Raw genomic sequence first — 18,332 nt, 5'->3', positions numbered from 1 at the left:
GCATTTTCATAATTTTTATAAGTGATAGCCAAAAATTTCAAATGAAAACTCAATTTTTCTTTTACTTGATTTATTATCTTTTTCTAAATCACCCAGGAAAGACTTAGTAACTCTGATTAGTATAACTACTAACAGCTCCAAAGGACTTATGAAGAAACATGCTCTCTACTTCCAGATGAAGAAGTGATAGACTTAAGAATACAGATCAAACTATTTATTTACTTTTTCCTATTTTTAGACATGGCTAATGGGGACAGGTAAACAAAGATATTTTTTACATTCTATAACCTTTTTAATAAGTTATTAATAGTCTAATTATTTGCATAGGTTTGCTTTATATCCTTTTACTTTGAGAAATTCATTAATTATTTTGTTTAATTTTAGTTGACTCTCTAGAGTTCTCTAAGTAGGCCAATAACATATTTTCATTGTTACTGTTCAGTCATTTTCAGTTGTGTCTAACTTCTAATGACTCAATTTGGAGTTTTCTTGACAAAAATGCTGGAATAGTTTGCCATTTTCTTCTCTAGCTCATTTCTTTTACAGATGAAGAACTGAGGCAAATAGGGTTAAGTGTCTTGGTCAGGGTCACAGTTAGTGTTTGAGGCCAGATTTGAACTAGGGAAGATGAGTCTTCCTGAATCTAGGCCCAGTACAACATATAGCTACTTTATATTTTTAAATTATAAATATTATTTATTTTTATATTTATAAACCTTACTTCCTAGAATCAATATTCAGTATTTGTTCCAAGGCAGAAAAACAGTAAGGGCTATACTATTCAGGTTAAGTGGCTTGCCCAGGGTCACATAGCTAGGAAGTGTGTGAGGTCAAATTTGAACCCAAGATCTCTTATATCCAGGCCTGGCTCTCTATATACTGGGCCTCCTAGTTTTCCTTCCCTCCAACTACCCCATATCATATGTGAAAAAGTGATAATTATGTTTCTTTCTTCCCTATACTTATCCCCTTGATTCCTTTTGTGCTTTTTTCTTTAGCTGGTATTTCTCACATTAAATCAAAGTAGTGATATTACCCTTGCTTTTACCCCTGAATTTATTTAAAAAAAAAAAAAAGCCTATGTCCCCATTATTTATAACATTGGTTTTTTTTTTTAAATTTTAGATACATACTATTTCCAGTATTAAGGAAACATCTATTTCCTATCTTTTTAGTTTTTTTAATAGCAATAATTATTCTGTTTTCCCTGAAAGCTTTTCCTATAAGTTTAGATATAGTCTTATAATTTAAATTTAATTTTATTTCAAATGAAGATCTACTTTCTCTCCTTCTCATCTCCTACTTCCCACCTTGAGAAAGTGGGAGATAGAGGGAAACTCTTGTTACAAACATGTATTTTTAAGCAAAATAAGTTCTTGTATTGTCCATGTACAAAAACATAGATTTCAATCTGTCTCTCTTGAGTCCATTCCCTCTCAATCAAGAGGTGGATGTCCTGTTTTTTCAAGAGTTCTCTAGAATCACGGTCAGTTATTGCTGCTATTTTTACCACTATTACTCTTATAATTATTATCATGTTTACATTGTGCTTTAAGGTTTGATAAGAATTTTATAAGTATTTATCTCAATAACTCTAGAAGGTTGGTACTATTATTTTCCCAATTTTACAAATGAAGAATCTGACGTAGCTCCAGTTAAATGGCTTTCACGGGTTCACACAGCTAGGAAATACCTGAGACAGAATTTTAATTCCAGACTACCTGACTCTTTATACAATGCTCTGTTCATTATTCCACCTAGCTGTATTATAAATTGAAAACTTGAGTACCCCCGAGAACAAGAAGAATGTTTCTTCTGCATTGGATAGAATCTTCTATAGATGATTTATTGGCAGACATTGACAAGAATTTCACTGGATGAGAAACTAGAGAGACTATGTTCTATATTGGTGGAGTGAGTGCCTTCATGCATGTGAAATCATTGAATGACCATAATATTAAAGTGTAGTTTAAATGAACATTTAATTGACGAATTGAGAACATTCTTTGAAGAATTGAGTTGGGTCCATTCATTGGTAGATCAGAATCATTCAAGAGAAAGTTGATGCTTAAAACATTTAAGAAGACATTAAAAGAATACCTAACTTCTCTTTATAATTTCAAGTAATCATGACAAAAATTAACTCCCTACTTGAGTCCTAAAAGAATTGGCATAAGTGGTTGCTGGACCATAGTCATTATTTAAAAGATCGTGGAAAACAAGGTACCACAAGGTTGGAGAATGGCAAATATCCCAATTTTTTAATTAAATAGAACAGCCTATAAAATATAAACTAGTGAGTTTTATTTCATTTCCTTGGAAATTTTCACATAAGATTTTTAAAAAAATGTTTGCTTAACATCTAAAAAGAGTAACACAAATAGTCCGTTCGACTTCAAGAACATATGGTGTCATGCTAACTTTACTTCCTTTTTTGATGTTATTACTAAACTAATAAAGGAAAGGAAAGTCATAGTTTATCTAGATTTTAACTAAGGTTTACAATATCTCATAACAATCTGGTAGAAAAGATAGAGAACTATGAATTAGATCAGAGATATCAAACATAGGCAACCAAAACTCCCAGTACAATGAAACCAGATTAAAATTTAACTGGGGTATGTTTAACAAAATAAATTAAAATACAACAGACCCTAGATAATATGAATCCATTTTTCTAATTCAGAATGCTGCTTGCAGGGATCCTTATTATTCAATGATGCCCTCTACCTCTACCCCTTTCTATTTGAATTTAACACAACTGGATTAGGGGATATTCAGATAAAATCAGAACTAATTAGATCGCTGGATTTAAAGAATAGTTGTTAATGGCCTTACCTATAAAAGCATGACGGGAGGTCTCAAGCAGAGTAACCCAAAGATTTATACTTTCTCTTGTGCTATTTAAAATTTTTATTAATAACTTGGATTAAGGAATCAATGGTATACTAATCAAATTTTCAGGTGACTCCAAGCTGGAATCTATATGTAATATAGATTCCCCATTCTACTCTCTGGAACTTATGTTTTACCCTGCATGGGTTCTCTGTTACTCTGAAGAGGTTGAGGAACCTCCTATTTTAGGGATCTAATAACTGGGATTTCAGTTCCATTTAACCACTTAATATCAGATCAGATGTTAAATACTACTTGACATAATTTTATGAGATATTTCCTTTAGAGATTTAACAAGAACGAACATAGAGACATTACTCTCAATTCTTTGGGAAAAGATTCCCTTCTATACAACTTGAGTCTCTGGATAATGGAGAATTGGGAAGGCTAGGCAGAATTAGGCTCACAGTTTATTTTTTTAACATTTATTAATATTTATATTTTAGAAAAGTTAACATCGTTACATGATTCATGCTCCCACTTTCCCCTTCACCCCCCGAACTCCCCCCCTCCCCTGGCCGATATGCATTTCCACTGGTTTTAACATCTGTCATTAATCAAGACCTATTTCCAAATTGTTGATAGTTGCATTGGTGTGGTACTTTCGATCCCCAATCATGTCCTCATCAACCCATGTATTCAAGCAGTTGATTTTCTTCTGTGTTTCCTCTCCTGCAGTTCTTCCTCTGAGTGTGGGTAGTGTTCTTTACCATAGAGCTGTCCTGTGTCATTGCATTGCTGCTGGTACAAAAGTACATTGCATTCGATTTTACCATAGTATATCAGTCTCTGAGTACAATGTTCTTCTGGCTCTGCTCCTTTCGCTCTGCATCTGTTCCCAGAGGTCATTCCAGTTCACATGGAATTCCTTGAGTTCATTATTCCTTTTAGCACAATAGTATTCCATCACCAGCATATACCACAATTTGTTCAACCATTCCCCAATTGAAGGGCATGCCCTCATTTTCCAGTTTTTTGCCACCACAAAAAGCAAGGCTATAAATATTTTCGTACGTCTGTTTATCTATGATCTCTTTGGGGTACGAACCCCAAATAATGGTATGGCTGGATCAAAGGGCAGGCATTCTTTTATAGCCCTTTGAGCATAGTTCCAAATTGCCAGCCAGAATGGTTGGATCAGTTCACAACTCCACCAGCAATGCATTAATGTCCCAATTTTGCCACATCCCCTCCAACATTCATTACTCTCCCCTTCTTTCATTTTAGCCAATCTGCTAGGTGTGAGGTGATACCTCAGAGTTGTTTTGATTTGCATTTCTCTGATTATTAGAGATTTAGAACACTTTCTCATGTGCTTATTGATACTTTTGATTTCTTTACCTGAAAATTGCCTATTCATGTCTCTTGCCCATTTATCAATTGGGGAATGGCTTGATTTTTTTATACAATTGGTTTAACTCCTTGTATATTTGAGTAATTAGACCCTTGTCAGAGTTTTTTGTTATACAGATTTTTTCCCCAATTTCTTGTTTCCCTTCTGATCTGGGCTACATTGCTTTGGTTTGTACAAAAGCTTTTTAGTTTTATATAATCAAAATCATTTATTTTACATTTTGTAATTTTCTCTAACTCTTGCTTGGTTTTAAATTCTTTCCTTTCCCAGAGATCTGACAAGTATACTATTCTGTGTTCATTTAACATATTTATAGTTTCCCTCTTTATATTTAAGTCACTCACCCATTCTCAATTTATCTTGGTGTAGGGTGTGAGATGTTGATCTAAACCTAATCTCTCCCATATTGTTTTCCAAATTTCCCAGCATTTTTTGTCAAATGGTGGATTTTTGTCCCCAAAATTGGGCTCTTTGGGTTTATCATATACTGTCTTGCTGATGTCACTTACCCCAAGTCTATTCCACTGATCCTCCCTTCTGTTTCTTAGCCAGTACCATACCATTTTGATGACTGCTGCTTTATAGTATACTTTAATATCTGGTACTGCTAGGCCCCCTTCCTTCACAATTTTTTTCCTTATTTCCCTTGATATTCTTGATCTTTTGTTATTCCAGATGAACTTTGTTAGTTTTTCCTAATTCAGTGAAAATTTTTTTTGGTAGTTTGATAGGTATGGAGCTAAATAGGTAAATTAATTTGGGTAGAATGATCGTTTTTATTATGTTAGCTTGTCCTACCCATGAGCAATCAATGTTTTTCCAATTGTTTAGATCTAGTTTTAATTGTTTGGAAGGTGTTTTGTAATTGTTTTCATATAATTCCCGTGTTTGTTTTGGTAGGTATATTCCTAAGTATTTTATATTGTCTAGGGTGGTTTTAAATGGTATTTCTCTTTCTACCTCTTGCTGCTGTGATGTGTTGGAAATATATAGAAATGCTGATGATTTATGTGCATTTATTTTGTATCCTGCCACTTTGCTAAAGTTGTTGATTATTTCTACTAGCTTCTTAGTTGATTCTGTAGGATTTTTTAAGTAGACCATCATATCATCTGCAAAGAGTGATAGCTTAGTCTCCTACTTGCCTATTTTGATACCTTCAATTTCTTTTTCTTCTCTAATTGCTACTGCTAGTGTTTCTAGTACAATATTAAATAATAGAGGAGATAATGGGCATCCTTGTTTCACTCCTGATCTTATTGGAAAGGCTTCTAATTTATCCCCATTGCATATGATGCTTGTTGATGGTTTTAGGTATATACTGTTTATTGTTTTTAGGAAAGGTCCTTCTATTTCTATACTTTCCAGTGTTTTCAATAGGAATGGGTGCTGTATTTTGTCAAAGGCTTTTTCAGCGTCTATTGAGATAATCATGTGATTTTTGTTTGTTAGACTGTTGATATGGTCAATAATGAGGATGGTTTTCCTAATGTTGAACCATCCTTGCATTCCTGGTATAAATCCCACCTGATCATGGTGTATGATTCTCTTGATCACTTACTGGAGTCTCTTTCCTAGTATTCTATTTAAGATTTTTGCATCTATGTTCATTAGGGAAATTGGTCTGTAATTTTCTTTCTCTGTTTTTGATCTCCCTGGCTTTGGAATCAGTATCATATTTGTGTCATAAAAGGAATTTGGTAGGACTCCTTCTTTGCTTATTATATCAAATAATTTGTGTAGTATTGGGATTAGTTTTTCTTTGAATGTCTGATAGAATTCACTTGTGAAACCATCAGGCCCTGGCGATTTTTTCTTAGGGAGTTCTTTGATGGCTTGTTCAATTTCTTTTTCTGATATGGGATTATTTAGGTATTCTATTTCTTCTGCTGTTAATCTAGGCAATTTATATTTTTCTAAATATTCATCCATGTCACCTATATTACTATATTTATTGCCACATAAGTGAGCAAAATAGTTTTTAATGATTGCCTTAATTTCCTCTTCATTAGAGGTGAGGTCTCCCTTTTCATCTTTGATATTGTCAATTTGGTTTTCTTCTTTCCTTTTTTTTTATTAGATTGACCAGTACTTTGTCCATTTTATCTGGTTTTTTTTTTCAAAATACCAGCTTCTGGTCTTATTTATTAATTCAATAGTTCTTTTACTTTTGATTTTATTAATTTCTTCCTTGATTTTTAGTATTTCTAATTTAGTTTTCATTTGGGGATTTTTAATTTGCTCACTTTCTAATTTTTTAAGTTGCATGCCCAATTCATTAATCTCTGCCCTCCCTAATTTGTTAATATATGCTCTCAAGGATATAAATTTCCCCCTGAGTAATGCCTTGGCTACATCCCACAGAGTTTGGTAGGATGTCTCATCATTGTCATTTTCTTCAATGAAATTGTTGATTGTTTCTATGATTTCTTCTTTGACTAGCTTTTTTAGAGAATCATATTATTTAATTTCCAATTAGTTTTTTATTTGCCTGTCCAGGTACCCTTACTAATTATTATTTTTATTGCATTATGATCTGAGAAAGTTACATTTATTATTTCTGCTCTTTTGCATTTGTTTGCAATGTTTCTATGCCCTATTACATGGTCAGTCTTTGTTTATGTACCATGTGCAGCTCAAAAGAAGGTGTATTCCTTTTTGTCCCTATTTATTTTTCTCCACATATCTATTAAATCTAATTTTTCTAGGGCTTCATTCACGTCTCTTACCTCTTTCTTTTTTTTTTTACGTTTTTAAACCCTTAACTTCTGTGTATTGGCTCCTAGGTGGAAGAGTGGTAAGGGTGGGCAATGGGGGTCAAGTGACTTGCCCAGGGTCACACAGCGGGGAAGTGTCTGAGGCCAGATTTGAACCTAGGACTTCCCGTCTCTAGGCCTGACTCTCAATCCACTGAGCTACCCAGCTGCCCCCTCTTACCTCTTTCTTATTTATTTTTTGGTTTGATTTATCTAGATCTGAAAAAGGTATATTTAGATCACCCACTAGTATGGTTTTACTATCTATTTCCTTCTTGAGCTCTACCAGTTTCTCCTTTACAAATTTGGATGCTATGCCATTTGGTGCATACATGTTGAGTACTGTTATTTCCTCATTGTCTATACTGCCTTTTATCAGGATGTAATTACCTTCCCTGTCTTTTTTAATCATATCTATTTTTACTTTGGCTTTATCAGAAATCATGATCGCCACTCCTGCCTTTTTTTTCTCATTTGAAGCCCAAAAGATTTTGCTGAAGCCCTTTATTTTAAACTTGTGTATGTCCACCCACCTCATATGTGTTTCTTGTAGACAACATATGTTAGGATTTTGGTTTCTAATCCACTCTGCTATTTGCTTCTTTTTAATGGGTGAGTTCATCCCATTCACATTCAGAGTTATAATTATCAGTTGTGTATTCGCTGACATTTTGGTATCCTTCCCTAGTTCTATCCCTTCTTTTTACACTATTTCCTTTTAAACCAGTGGTTTGCTTTAAGCCAGTAACCCTTGTCCCCTCCCTTGATTTACTTCCCTTTTTACCCCCTCCCTTATTATTTCCCTCTTTTTATTTTTAAGGCCTAATGAATTCCTTCCCCCTTCTTCTCCCCTCCCTTTTTTGACCTCCCCACTCCCCTGCTTCCCTTGGTTTATCCCTTCTGACTTTCTCAGTAGGGTTAGATAAGAGTTTTATATCCCAATGGATAGTATAGCTACTCTTCCCTCTCCGGGTTGATTACACTGAGAGTAAGGTTTAAATATTACCTCTTAATGCTCTCCTCCTCTCCTTCTCATAATAGTATTCATCCCTTCCCCTTCCCATGCCCTCTTTGTGTGTAAAAGAATATCCTATTTTTCTTATTCCTTCAAGATTCTCTTGGTGCCCTCTACTATTCACCCCCCCTCTTTCCCTCCCACCCATATCATCTTAGACCATTTAGTATTCTAAACACTCCCTATGAATAATTCTTCTAATTATTATTATAATAGTGAATGCTATAATGGTGAACAGAGTTCACTACAGAGAATTATACATAACATTTCTCCACATAGGAGTACCAATAATTAGATCTTATTGAAGCCCTTAAAGCGGGAAATTTAAAAAATATTTCTTACTTTCCCTTCTGTTTCTTATTTACCTTTTCATGTTTCTCTTGATTTTTGTGGTTGGATATCAAACTTTCCATTTAGTCCTGGTCTTTTCTGTGCAAATGCTTGGAAATTTTCTATCTTGTTGAATGCCCAAACTTTCCCCTGGAAGAATATGTTTTGATGGGTACGTGATCCTTGGTTGTAAACCCAGTTCTCCTACCTTTTTGAATATCATATTCCAAGCCTTGCCGTCTTTTAGCGTGGAGGCTGCCAGATCCTGTGTGATCCTGATTGGTGCTCCTTGATATCTGAATTGTCTCTTTCTGGCTTCTTATAAAATTTTTTCTTTTACTTGGAAGCTGTTGAATTTGGCTATTATATTCCTGGGGGTTGTCTTTACAGGGTCTAGGGTAGAGGGTGATCTATGGATCCTTTCAATGTCTATGTTGCCCTCTTGTTGTAGAACTTCAGGGCAATTTTGCTGAATAATTTCTTTTAGTATGGAGTCCAAATTTCTATTAATTTCTGCTTTTTCAGGAAGACCAATGATTTTTAGATTGTCTCTTTTCTTTATCTGTCAGTTTCTCATTGAGATATTTCATGTTTCCTTCTATTTTTTCAGTCTTTTGACTTAGTTTTATTTGTTCTTGCTGTCTTGCTAGATCGTTGGCTTCTACTTGCCCAGTTTTTGTCTTTAGAGACTGGTTTTCTGCTATAAGCTTTTGATTTTCCTTTTCATTTTGGTCTGACCTGTTTTCCAGCTGTTTGATTTTGGTCTCCAATTTGCTTATTAATTCTTTTTATTTGGGGGCATCTTTTTCTAATTGCCCAATTCTAGCCTTTAGAGACTGGTTTTCGGCTACAATCTTTCGGTTTTCTTTTTCAATCTGGTCATTTCTGGTCTTTGATTTACTTGCCTCACTTTCTAATTGTGAAATTCTTCCTTTTAAACTGTTATTTTCTTGCCAGATCACTTCCATCTTTCTCATTATCTCAGATCTGAACTCTTCAAGACCTTGTGACCTGTTTTCATTATTTTGGGAAGGTTTGGATATGGTTACTTGTTTGTTCTCCTCTGCTGTTTGCTCTGTTGTCTGGATTTTTTCTGTGTAAAAGTTGTCGAGTGTTAAAGGTTTTTTCTTCTTCATCTTTCTCTTCTGGTTTTCCTGATGATTCTGGCTTGCCATTGTAAGCTGAGTGCCCTCTCAGCTTTATGCTCGCGCCCAGGATCTATCTGCACTCTTTAGACTCCTGAGATCTCAAGTCTAATTGTTCTGGGTCAATCTTCCTGGTGTTCTCCTTGTTCTTTCTTCTGCCTGAAGCTCCTTTAACAGTCTCAGGGAGCTGCTTCCGCAGTCAAGCACCTCTCTGCACTGGGTCCCCACTCAAGGTCTTGTCCTGCACTCAGAATTAGCCCCTTGGTCCACACCTTAGCCCGCGCCTCTGTCAGCCCCTTCACCTGCGCCTGGGCTCAGTGTCTGTGTTCAGAGACCATGAGTTCTTTAGCCTCTTGGGGGGTCTTAAGTCTTACTGCTCCCAGGAACAAGCCCTGGTGAGCTGCCAGTGACTTAATGAGTGCCCCAAACTTGCTCTGACTCTTGTGTGCTGGCTTTGGCGTTGTAGGTGGTGTGGGGTGGCAGAGGGGGTTGTTCCACTTGTGTTTTCGTGAGAGCTGTTTCACCCCTTTATAGCATGGAAATGCCCTGATTCCACGTACCTTTGATGCTGTGCCCTGTTGTGGGGTCCCTTCTTTCCTCTGAATTTGTTTTTATGTCTTCTTGAGGAGTCCTGTATGCGTGGGTTAGGAGAGGTCAAGCAGCTGCTTTTTACTCTGCCGCCATCTTAACCCGGAACTCCTCACAGTTTATTTTAGTTCTTATATAGCATTATTCCAACCAATTTCAAATTCCCACAAATATCAGTTAGGTTGGTTCAAATTACCCCCACCAAATTCATAAATTCAAATTTATGGATCAGCAGAACCAGAAACACTGGCTTCTGCTGGGTTGGCTGTGTCTTCCCTGGATTCCTGGACTCCCATGACCCCATGCACTCCTGAGATAGCCTGGGGACTTCAATACCTATACTTAGAATGGAAAATAAGGACTAAAAAGGCTAAATACCCAATCTCATTTCTCAGGGTCATATCCTAAGAGAGAGAGAGATGAGAAGGAGATAAGTTAGGCCCTCCTTCCCTACCACATTATCTTAGTGAAGGAGACCTTGACCCTCATATGGAAATGCCCCAAACACTTTGTTCCTGCATCAGGTTCTTTTAAAAACTTTCATAATTTTGGCTAAGTCTGTTTCCCAAACAATATAGCAAACCAGTGCAAAATGACCAAACTTAATTCCATTTTCCCAGAAGCTGGTCCCTAGTATCTTCCATATGTATAACACCATCTTAGATGCAATAGGCACACACCAAACTCCCCATTACATCTTGGTTGACAAAGGCAGGAACCAAAAAGCTCTTGATTGGCTAGTTCACTGGATTGGACCTAATCTCATGAAAATTTAATATTTAAATTCAATAGGGACAAATTTAAAGTCTTATACTGAAGTAAAAAATGAAGCTTCATAGATAAGGGGGTAGATGCATGGTTAGGCAGGAGATCTGGGGGTTTGAATAGAATTCCTCGGTATGAATCAGTATAGTGTAGTAGCCAAAAAAGCTCATTGATTCTTGTCCTGTATTGAGTGGAGCATTGCTTCTGGGAACAGAGAAGCGATAGTCTTATTTGTCACACCTCATCTAGAGTATTGTGTTCTCTTCTAAACACCATATTCTAAGAAAGTCATTAGTGGGCAAGGAGGCGGCATAGTGGTTAGAGTTACAAGACTGGAGTCAGCAGGACTTGGGCTCAAATCTAACTTCAGATACTTCCTAGCTGCATGACCCTTCTCAGGTTTGTTATAGTGGGGATTCCTCTTGTGTATCAGTTGAACTATTTAACCTCTAAGTCCCCTTCCAACCTTCAAATTTTATAATTTTGTGGCATAAGAAATAGATTATGTTTCTTAGAAATAGGAATTTGGCTTGTAATTAAAGCATTTTACTAGAAATCAGAAGACATGAATTTTAGTCCCAGGTCTGTGATTAACGTTAACTATGTGGCTTTAGATTGGTCATCTCTACCCCTCAGTTTCCTTAACTACACAATGAGAGAGTTTAATTATTTTTAACTCTTTGATTCTTTTGAGCTCCAAAATGAGTCTATGATTGATTGAGTATTAAAGTATTGAAGAAAACTTTGTCATCCATTCCAGTCTATTGCATACAAGACTGCTAAACAAAAGAAATCATTGTCAACTTGGAAACTTTTCTACCTACCACGTATCTTGGAGAATGTTAATGAATGTGCTATTTTAAGAAGAAGAAGCTATTTTAATTTAAACCTGAAAGAACTTTGCAAGTAGTAACATTAAAACAAATAATCAGAATAATTCATTGCTTATTTACTTTCTACTTGTGCTGCTTGTTGAAAATCCTATTTTGATTCTTGGGAGCTATATGTTGTTATTTTCTATAATAGCTACATTTTAAAACTATAGTTGTCTTAGATGAATGTTCAATCTTCCATGGAGAAAATGTTCTAAGATTCCCTTCTTGTTTCTTAACAAGAAGCAATGTTTTATCCCTGTCTATGATGTGTTTGGGGGCCCAGGAGGTTTTGGGGACAAGTAAAAAAAAATACCACAACTGACAATAATACTGTTCCCTTTCAGGAAACACTTATAGATTGGTGTGACGAAAAGGAACTTAATTTGATTTTAACAACTGGAGGAACTGGATTTGCACCACGAGATGTCACTCCAGAGGTGAGAAAGCATATGCCTTCATATTTAGTAAATAACTTTAAAACTATGTTATTTTAAAATCTTGTGCTCTTTTTCTGACTTTTATTTTTGCAGTTTATTTAGTTCAAATGATGTGTTCCAACAATAGGGTGTATTTGCTGCCATGGTATTATTTAAACATTACAAACTACATTGTTTTCTTTACATTCTTTGGACTTAAACTAGAAAATATTATATGTAAGCAGGATTGGACTTCTTGCCCCAGGATGTGAAAAGGCATTTGATCAATGGCTTATTTTATGATCCATAATTTAGGTATTTTCCTAACTGAGGAAAGAGTAATAACGAACAATTGTCCCTGAAAACTTCCTTTTGGCACTTTGAATGTTTGCCTAACTTCTAGAAATTCCAAATGTTGGTCTGTGGCCCTGTTCTTTGTGTTAAAATTCTGTCATGTCATAGAGTGATGTTTCAAAACATAACAATATAACTTAGATGTAACATATGCACCAGTGTTCCAGTGTTTTCTATAAGGGACAAATTGTTCAAAGAATGCTACCAGTTGGCATAAGTAACCATAACTATCTAACTAGCCACTTCAATTTTCAAATGAGTTTAGTATTCTCCATTACTTTTAATAATCTTTAAGGTAGCATTATGTTCTTAAATAGCTACTGTTTTCCTTAGCCCAAGAAAGGACATTTAATGTTTGAAAGGGTGCATTTTATACGAAGAATTTTCAAAATATTTTGTTCTTCTTATTGAAAGTTCCATAATAGGTAATTGTGGTGCTTTCATTATTAAAGTAACTCTCCTCTCCATAAAAAATTTATCAGAGCATGTATATTGGTAGATTGCTAACTTAAGCTATTTTTTAAAGTCATCTTGCTTAACTTCTTGAACTCTAGGAGAAAGGCTCATTTGATCATTGCTTTTTGAACTAAACTATTTAGGGATTGTGTTTTGGGAAGCAAAAATTCTTCGTTTGGAATTCCATGGAGGATTTTCCTTAAATAGATTAAATAGTGTGGGATGATTAAGGTTTTTCTATAGAACCCCAAAATTTAGAAGGTATTGACAATATTTGTATTCCAGATAAAATAAGTGGAAAAAACTGAGTTTATCATTTAGCAAGAGTAGTTCAGATAGGAAGCAAACAGATAGTAGTTCTATCTCAAATGAAATTTTCCCCAGGAGGCCCTGGTTTTACTCCTCCAAGTAGCAGTCTCTCTGACAGCTATTTTGTGGTACCTCATGATTTCCTCCTTTATGGGACAATGGTCCGATGTCTCTCTCCCTTCCCTTAGAGGAAATCTCCCTATTACCAATTCAGTCTCTTAAAAAAAATTTATGTGAGTACATCTTTCATGCTACTTCTAGGCATTCTTTGTGGTACTTGTCTTGGGTGATAGTCATTACTAGTCTATTAAAAAGTCACTTGAAGGTACAGATCTTCAGAAGGCAAGTGTTCTGAAATAATCAGTGTTTGTACTGAGTGACATTGAGGTTCATTACATCTCTTTTGTATGATATTTTCATAATTTATAATATCCTTTTTTATATTAAAATGGCTAGAAATAATGCTATTGGAAAAGTTGTTCTTAACCTTTATTGCCTCAAGTTAATACTTTGCTGAGAAATCAGCCTACAATCATGTGGTATGTCAGTGTGATAATATGATCAATTTTAGCTTGAATTGCCATGTTTAGTGTCATCCCCTTCTTAATTTGTCCAGGCTTCTTTGTAGTAGCAATCTATCAAAACTTCCATGTTACCCCTTGTGTTATAATATAAAGGGCTGTGACTGAGTAGTTCTGAAACTATAGAGTTGTTCACATTAAAATTAAGCTTTCAAATGACTAAAAGCAGGATAGGTATGTGCCAACAGTAGACAACTAGGTATTTTTGTTGTTCTCATTTTAAATAGATTTTATGGCTTTGAAGACACATAAATCTTCCTTCGTTGATGGCATATAATTCTCAGTGATAATGGTCTATAAGAATTTTAATTTTTGAAGAAACATGTAGTAGAATGACTATATGAGACTTCTTCAACTTCAATTACAGAATTGCAAACATTTTTTTCAACTTTAGGGAAAAAAATTAGATTTGTATAGTTAAGGATGTCATCTATTGTCATTAATATAAGATTAAACTGAAAAACAAGGATTCAAAGATATAATACTGGTTTTCTAAAATTATCTGATTGTGTTTCGTAAGTATGTTCTTTAACATTTGCCTCTTAACTTCTTCTGTAACAAGCAAATAATTTGTATCTATCTTTGAGACATTTGTCTATATTAGATATATGTGGTAAAGACAAAAATATTTTATTTTATTGTTAAATGATGCATATTCATAAAAATAAATTATATGAAAGCACAAATGTGTATTGTCTCAAAGCTTATTAAGGTTAACCAGTAATTTATTAAAAGTTAAGTAATACAAAACATCTAAAGAGACAATATGGAAAGCAGTCAAGTTTGCTTTTGAACTTTGAGTTATTAATTAGGATTCTCATTCCACCACCTACTGGCATTTGTGCTAGTTGTGGAACTTCTCTGGGCTTTTCTGTTATATAAAATGAAAGAGTTAAACCATATGACCTCTAAGAGCCCTTCTAGCTCTAGATCTGTGATTACGTTTGTGATTTTTAAGTACAAATACTTTATGAATCTTAAATCAGTCTTAGTTAACCCAAAGAAAGACTGTCAAGTTACCATGGTCATTTGTAACTACAAAAGATAATTACACACTTACAAATGTATTTCAAAAGCAGACGGAAGAGAGCGGATAGAAAGAGCAGTGGGAATAAAATTAACCAAAACCAGTATAGACTCAGGGCAAAAAATAATTCAGACAGCCCTGTTCCTTCCGTATTTATCTCAATTTATTTTTTATATATTTAAAAGGAAAGAATAGCTAAGGTGAAATTTGCCCTGCTTACATACCTTCTAAGAACTTCTTTTCTGAAATTAAAGGATTGTGTCTGTTCTAGCCCCCTTCATTTTAGAATTATGTGATTCTGTGGAAAGAAACATAAATAATATTCTTTCTTCCAATTCCTAAAATAAAGGTCTTAGACAAGTTTACCTATGAATGTAACTCACCCTCTTGGCATAACTAGTCTACAACTATTCAAAATACTTTAAAACATAATCTTTTATTAGTACCTGAATTTTTTAAAAGGTAAATTGTTTCTAAATCTCTCAGGATGCATCTTCAATGTGATAAACTTCAAGAAAAGAAGTTTCCTTTGAATTAGAGAAGGCTGTGCATTTTATTAGAATTGTTGAAATGCCAGCAATTAATGTTAATGAGATACAGTACAGGTATAAATAGGGAAAAGAACTGAGGGAGGGACCAGACCCAGCATTTTATTGGTATAAGGAGCTCCTAGGTAAGGAAATTCCCTCTCCCAATTCAGAGTAGCATTTTTTTTTCTGTTTAGAGTGTCTCAGAGTTGCCTACATCAGTGGTATAAAATGCAAATAGAAATGAGTTGGGCCCCATATTGACTTAGAAAGCCACAAATTAATAATATTTATTTTGTATTATATTTTTATTTACTCTTTTAAACATTCTCAAATTATATTTTAATCTATTATGGCTATATGGGGGAGTTTGCAGGCCATGAGGACATATCTGGCCTAGAGCACTGAGGAATTAAATGTCTTGCCCTGTGCCACAAAGCCAGTATAAGTCAACTGTGGGACTTGAAATCAGGTTTCTAAACTACTTTTTTATTATGTTGCATTTCTAATGTATAAATGCCATAAAAATTTTCAAGATCATCCGATAGCCTTTCTATCAAATGATAGCATTCCATGTCCAGGAAAGCTAGCTGATCAAGATATAGTGCCATATAAAGAAAAAAAAAATTACTTGAGGTTTTATCAATCAAAACCAAATGTAGGGCTTCCGGGTTAAGATGGCGGCAGAGTAAGAAGCAACTCTTAACCTCTCCTGACCGAAACACACAAAACTCCTCAAGGGGACATAAAAACAAGTCCAGACGAACGGAGGAACCCCACAACAGGGCACAGCGTGGAAGGTATGTGGAATCGAGACATTTCCAGGCTATAAAGGGCTCTCACTTAATCGCGGGCTGAGCAACCGCCCCACCCCCACCCCCTCCACACTCATCTATAGCTCTGAACCCAGCTAAAAAGAAATAGAGCAAGTTTGGGGCACCCATCGAGTCATTGGCAGCTCCGGGACCTGTTCCTGAGAGCAGCAAGACTTAGGACCCCATTAAGTCAAAAAACGCACGTGAAATCTGAGCGCGAGAGCAGAGAGTGGACGCTGGGCGCAGGCGTGGGTGGAGGCAGACACAGCCAGGAACTAAAGCTCTGAAAACCTGAGTGGGGAACCAGTGCAGACGGGTATACGACTGTGGAAGCAGCGCCCTGAGACTTGTAAAGGAACCTCCTGCAGAGGATCAAGCAAGGGGGTCCACCAGGGGGCTTGACCTTGGAAAAAACCAGAACTCAGACCTCAGGAACCAATAGACCACGAACAGACACTGAGCGCGAGGATAAATCTGAGAAGCTGCTGGGCTAATGATGGCTACTCAGTCACGGGAAGTTCAGAAGAGAAAGAATAATAATAACAAGAAAAAGAAGTCTTTAACACTCGACAGCTTTTACACAGAGAAAATCCAGACAACCGAGCAAACAGAGGAGGAGAACAAACAAGCATACAGACCCTCCTCAAATAAGGAAAACTCCTCACAAGCTATGGAAGAGTTCAAAACTGAGATTTTGAGGAAAATGGAAGAGATCTGGCAAGAAAATAACAGTTTAAAAGGTAGAATCTTGCAACTGGAAAGTGAGGCTCAGAAACCAAATGAACTGATAAGCAAATTGAACACCAGAAATGACCAGATTGAAAAGGAATACCAGAAGATTAGGGCCGAAAACCAGAAGATTAGGGCCGAAAATCAATCCCTAAAGGCTAGAATTGAGCAACTGGAAGCTAATGATCTCTCAAGAAAACAAGAACAAATAAAACAAAGTCAAAAGACTGAAAAAATAGAAGGAAACATGAAATATCTCAATGAGAGAGTGACAGACCAAGAAAACCGGTCTAGAAGAGACAATTTGAGAATAATTGGCCTTCCAGAAAAACCAGAAATGAATAGAAACCTGGACTCCGTACTAAAAGAAATTATTCAGCAAAATTGCCCTGAAGTCCTACAACAAGAGGGCAATATAGACATCGAAAGGATTCATAGAACACCCACCACATTCGACCCAGAGAAGAAATCGGTTAGAAATATTATTGCCAAATTCAAAAGCTTTCAAGCAAAAGAAAAAATCTTACAAGAAGCCAGAAAGAGACAATTCAAATATCAAGGAGCACCAATCAGGATCACACAGGATCTGGCAGCCTCCACCCTAAAAGACCGTAAGGCTTGGAATACAATATTCAGAAAGGCAAGAGAGCTGGGCCTGCAACCACGGATCAACTACCCATCAAAATTGACTATATATTTCCAAGGGAAAGTATGGGCATTCAACAAAATTGAAGAATTCCAGGTATTTGCACAGAAAAGACCAGGGCTAAATGGAAAGTTTGATATCGAACCACAAAAATCGAGAGAAACCTGAAAAGGTAAATAAGATACAGAGGGAAAAGAAAGAAAACTTATAATTTTTAAATTTGCCTTTTTAAGGGCCTCAGTGAGATCTAATTATCTGTATTCCTATGTAGAGAAATGTTATGTATAATTCTCTGTAGTGAACTCTATTCACTATTATAATATTCACTATTATAGTAATCAGAAGAATAATTCACAGGGTGAGGGTGGAACACTAAATAATCTAAGATGGCGTGGGGGATGGGAAAGAGGGGGTAAATAACAGGGGACACCAAGAGAAACTTCAGTGAATAAGAATAACAGAATATTCTATTACACACAAAGAGGGCATGGGAGGGATTGGGGACAAATACTATTATAAGAAGGAGAGGAAGAGAGCATTAAGAGGTAATAATCAAACCTTACTCTTAGTGTAATCAACCCGGAGAGGGAAGAGTAGATTTATTATCCATTGGGATAAAAAACTCTATCTAACCCTACTGAGAAAGTCAGAAGGGATAAACCAAGGGGAGCAGGGGAGTGGTAAGGTCAAAAAAGGGAGGGGAGAAGGGGGAGGGAATTCATAAGGCCTTTAAAAACAAAAAGAGGGGG

The 18,332-nt window shown here is 35.7% G+C and overlaps 1 protein-coding gene across 8 annotated transcripts in view; it reads left to right on the top strand.

The window, feature by feature from the left end:
• Positions 1–18,332, top strand: part of GPHN (gephyrin) — a 787,688-nt gene that overhangs the window by 367,385 nt on the left and 401,971 nt on the right. For all 8 annotated transcript variants that reach the window (XM_044664832.1, XM_044664830.1, XM_044664831.1 and 5 more), the window contains exon 4: positions 12,068–12,160. In XM_044664832.1, the coding sequence (XP_044520767.1) occupies positions 12,068–12,160 (93 nt within the window). The remainder of the gene's footprint in view (positions 1–12,067; positions 12,161–18,332) is intronic.

This window comes from Gracilinanus agilis, chromosome 2 (genome assembly GCF_016433145.1).
Source record: "Gracilinanus agilis isolate LMUSP501 chromosome 2, AgileGrace, whole genome shotgun sequence".
In the NCBI taxonomy this organism is placed as follows: domain Eukaryota; kingdom Metazoa; phylum Chordata; class Mammalia; order Didelphimorphia; family Didelphidae; genus Gracilinanus; species Gracilinanus agilis.
The sequence above is the reverse complement of the archived record's forward strand: the minus strand, read 5'-3'. Positions and strand labels throughout refer to the sequence as shown.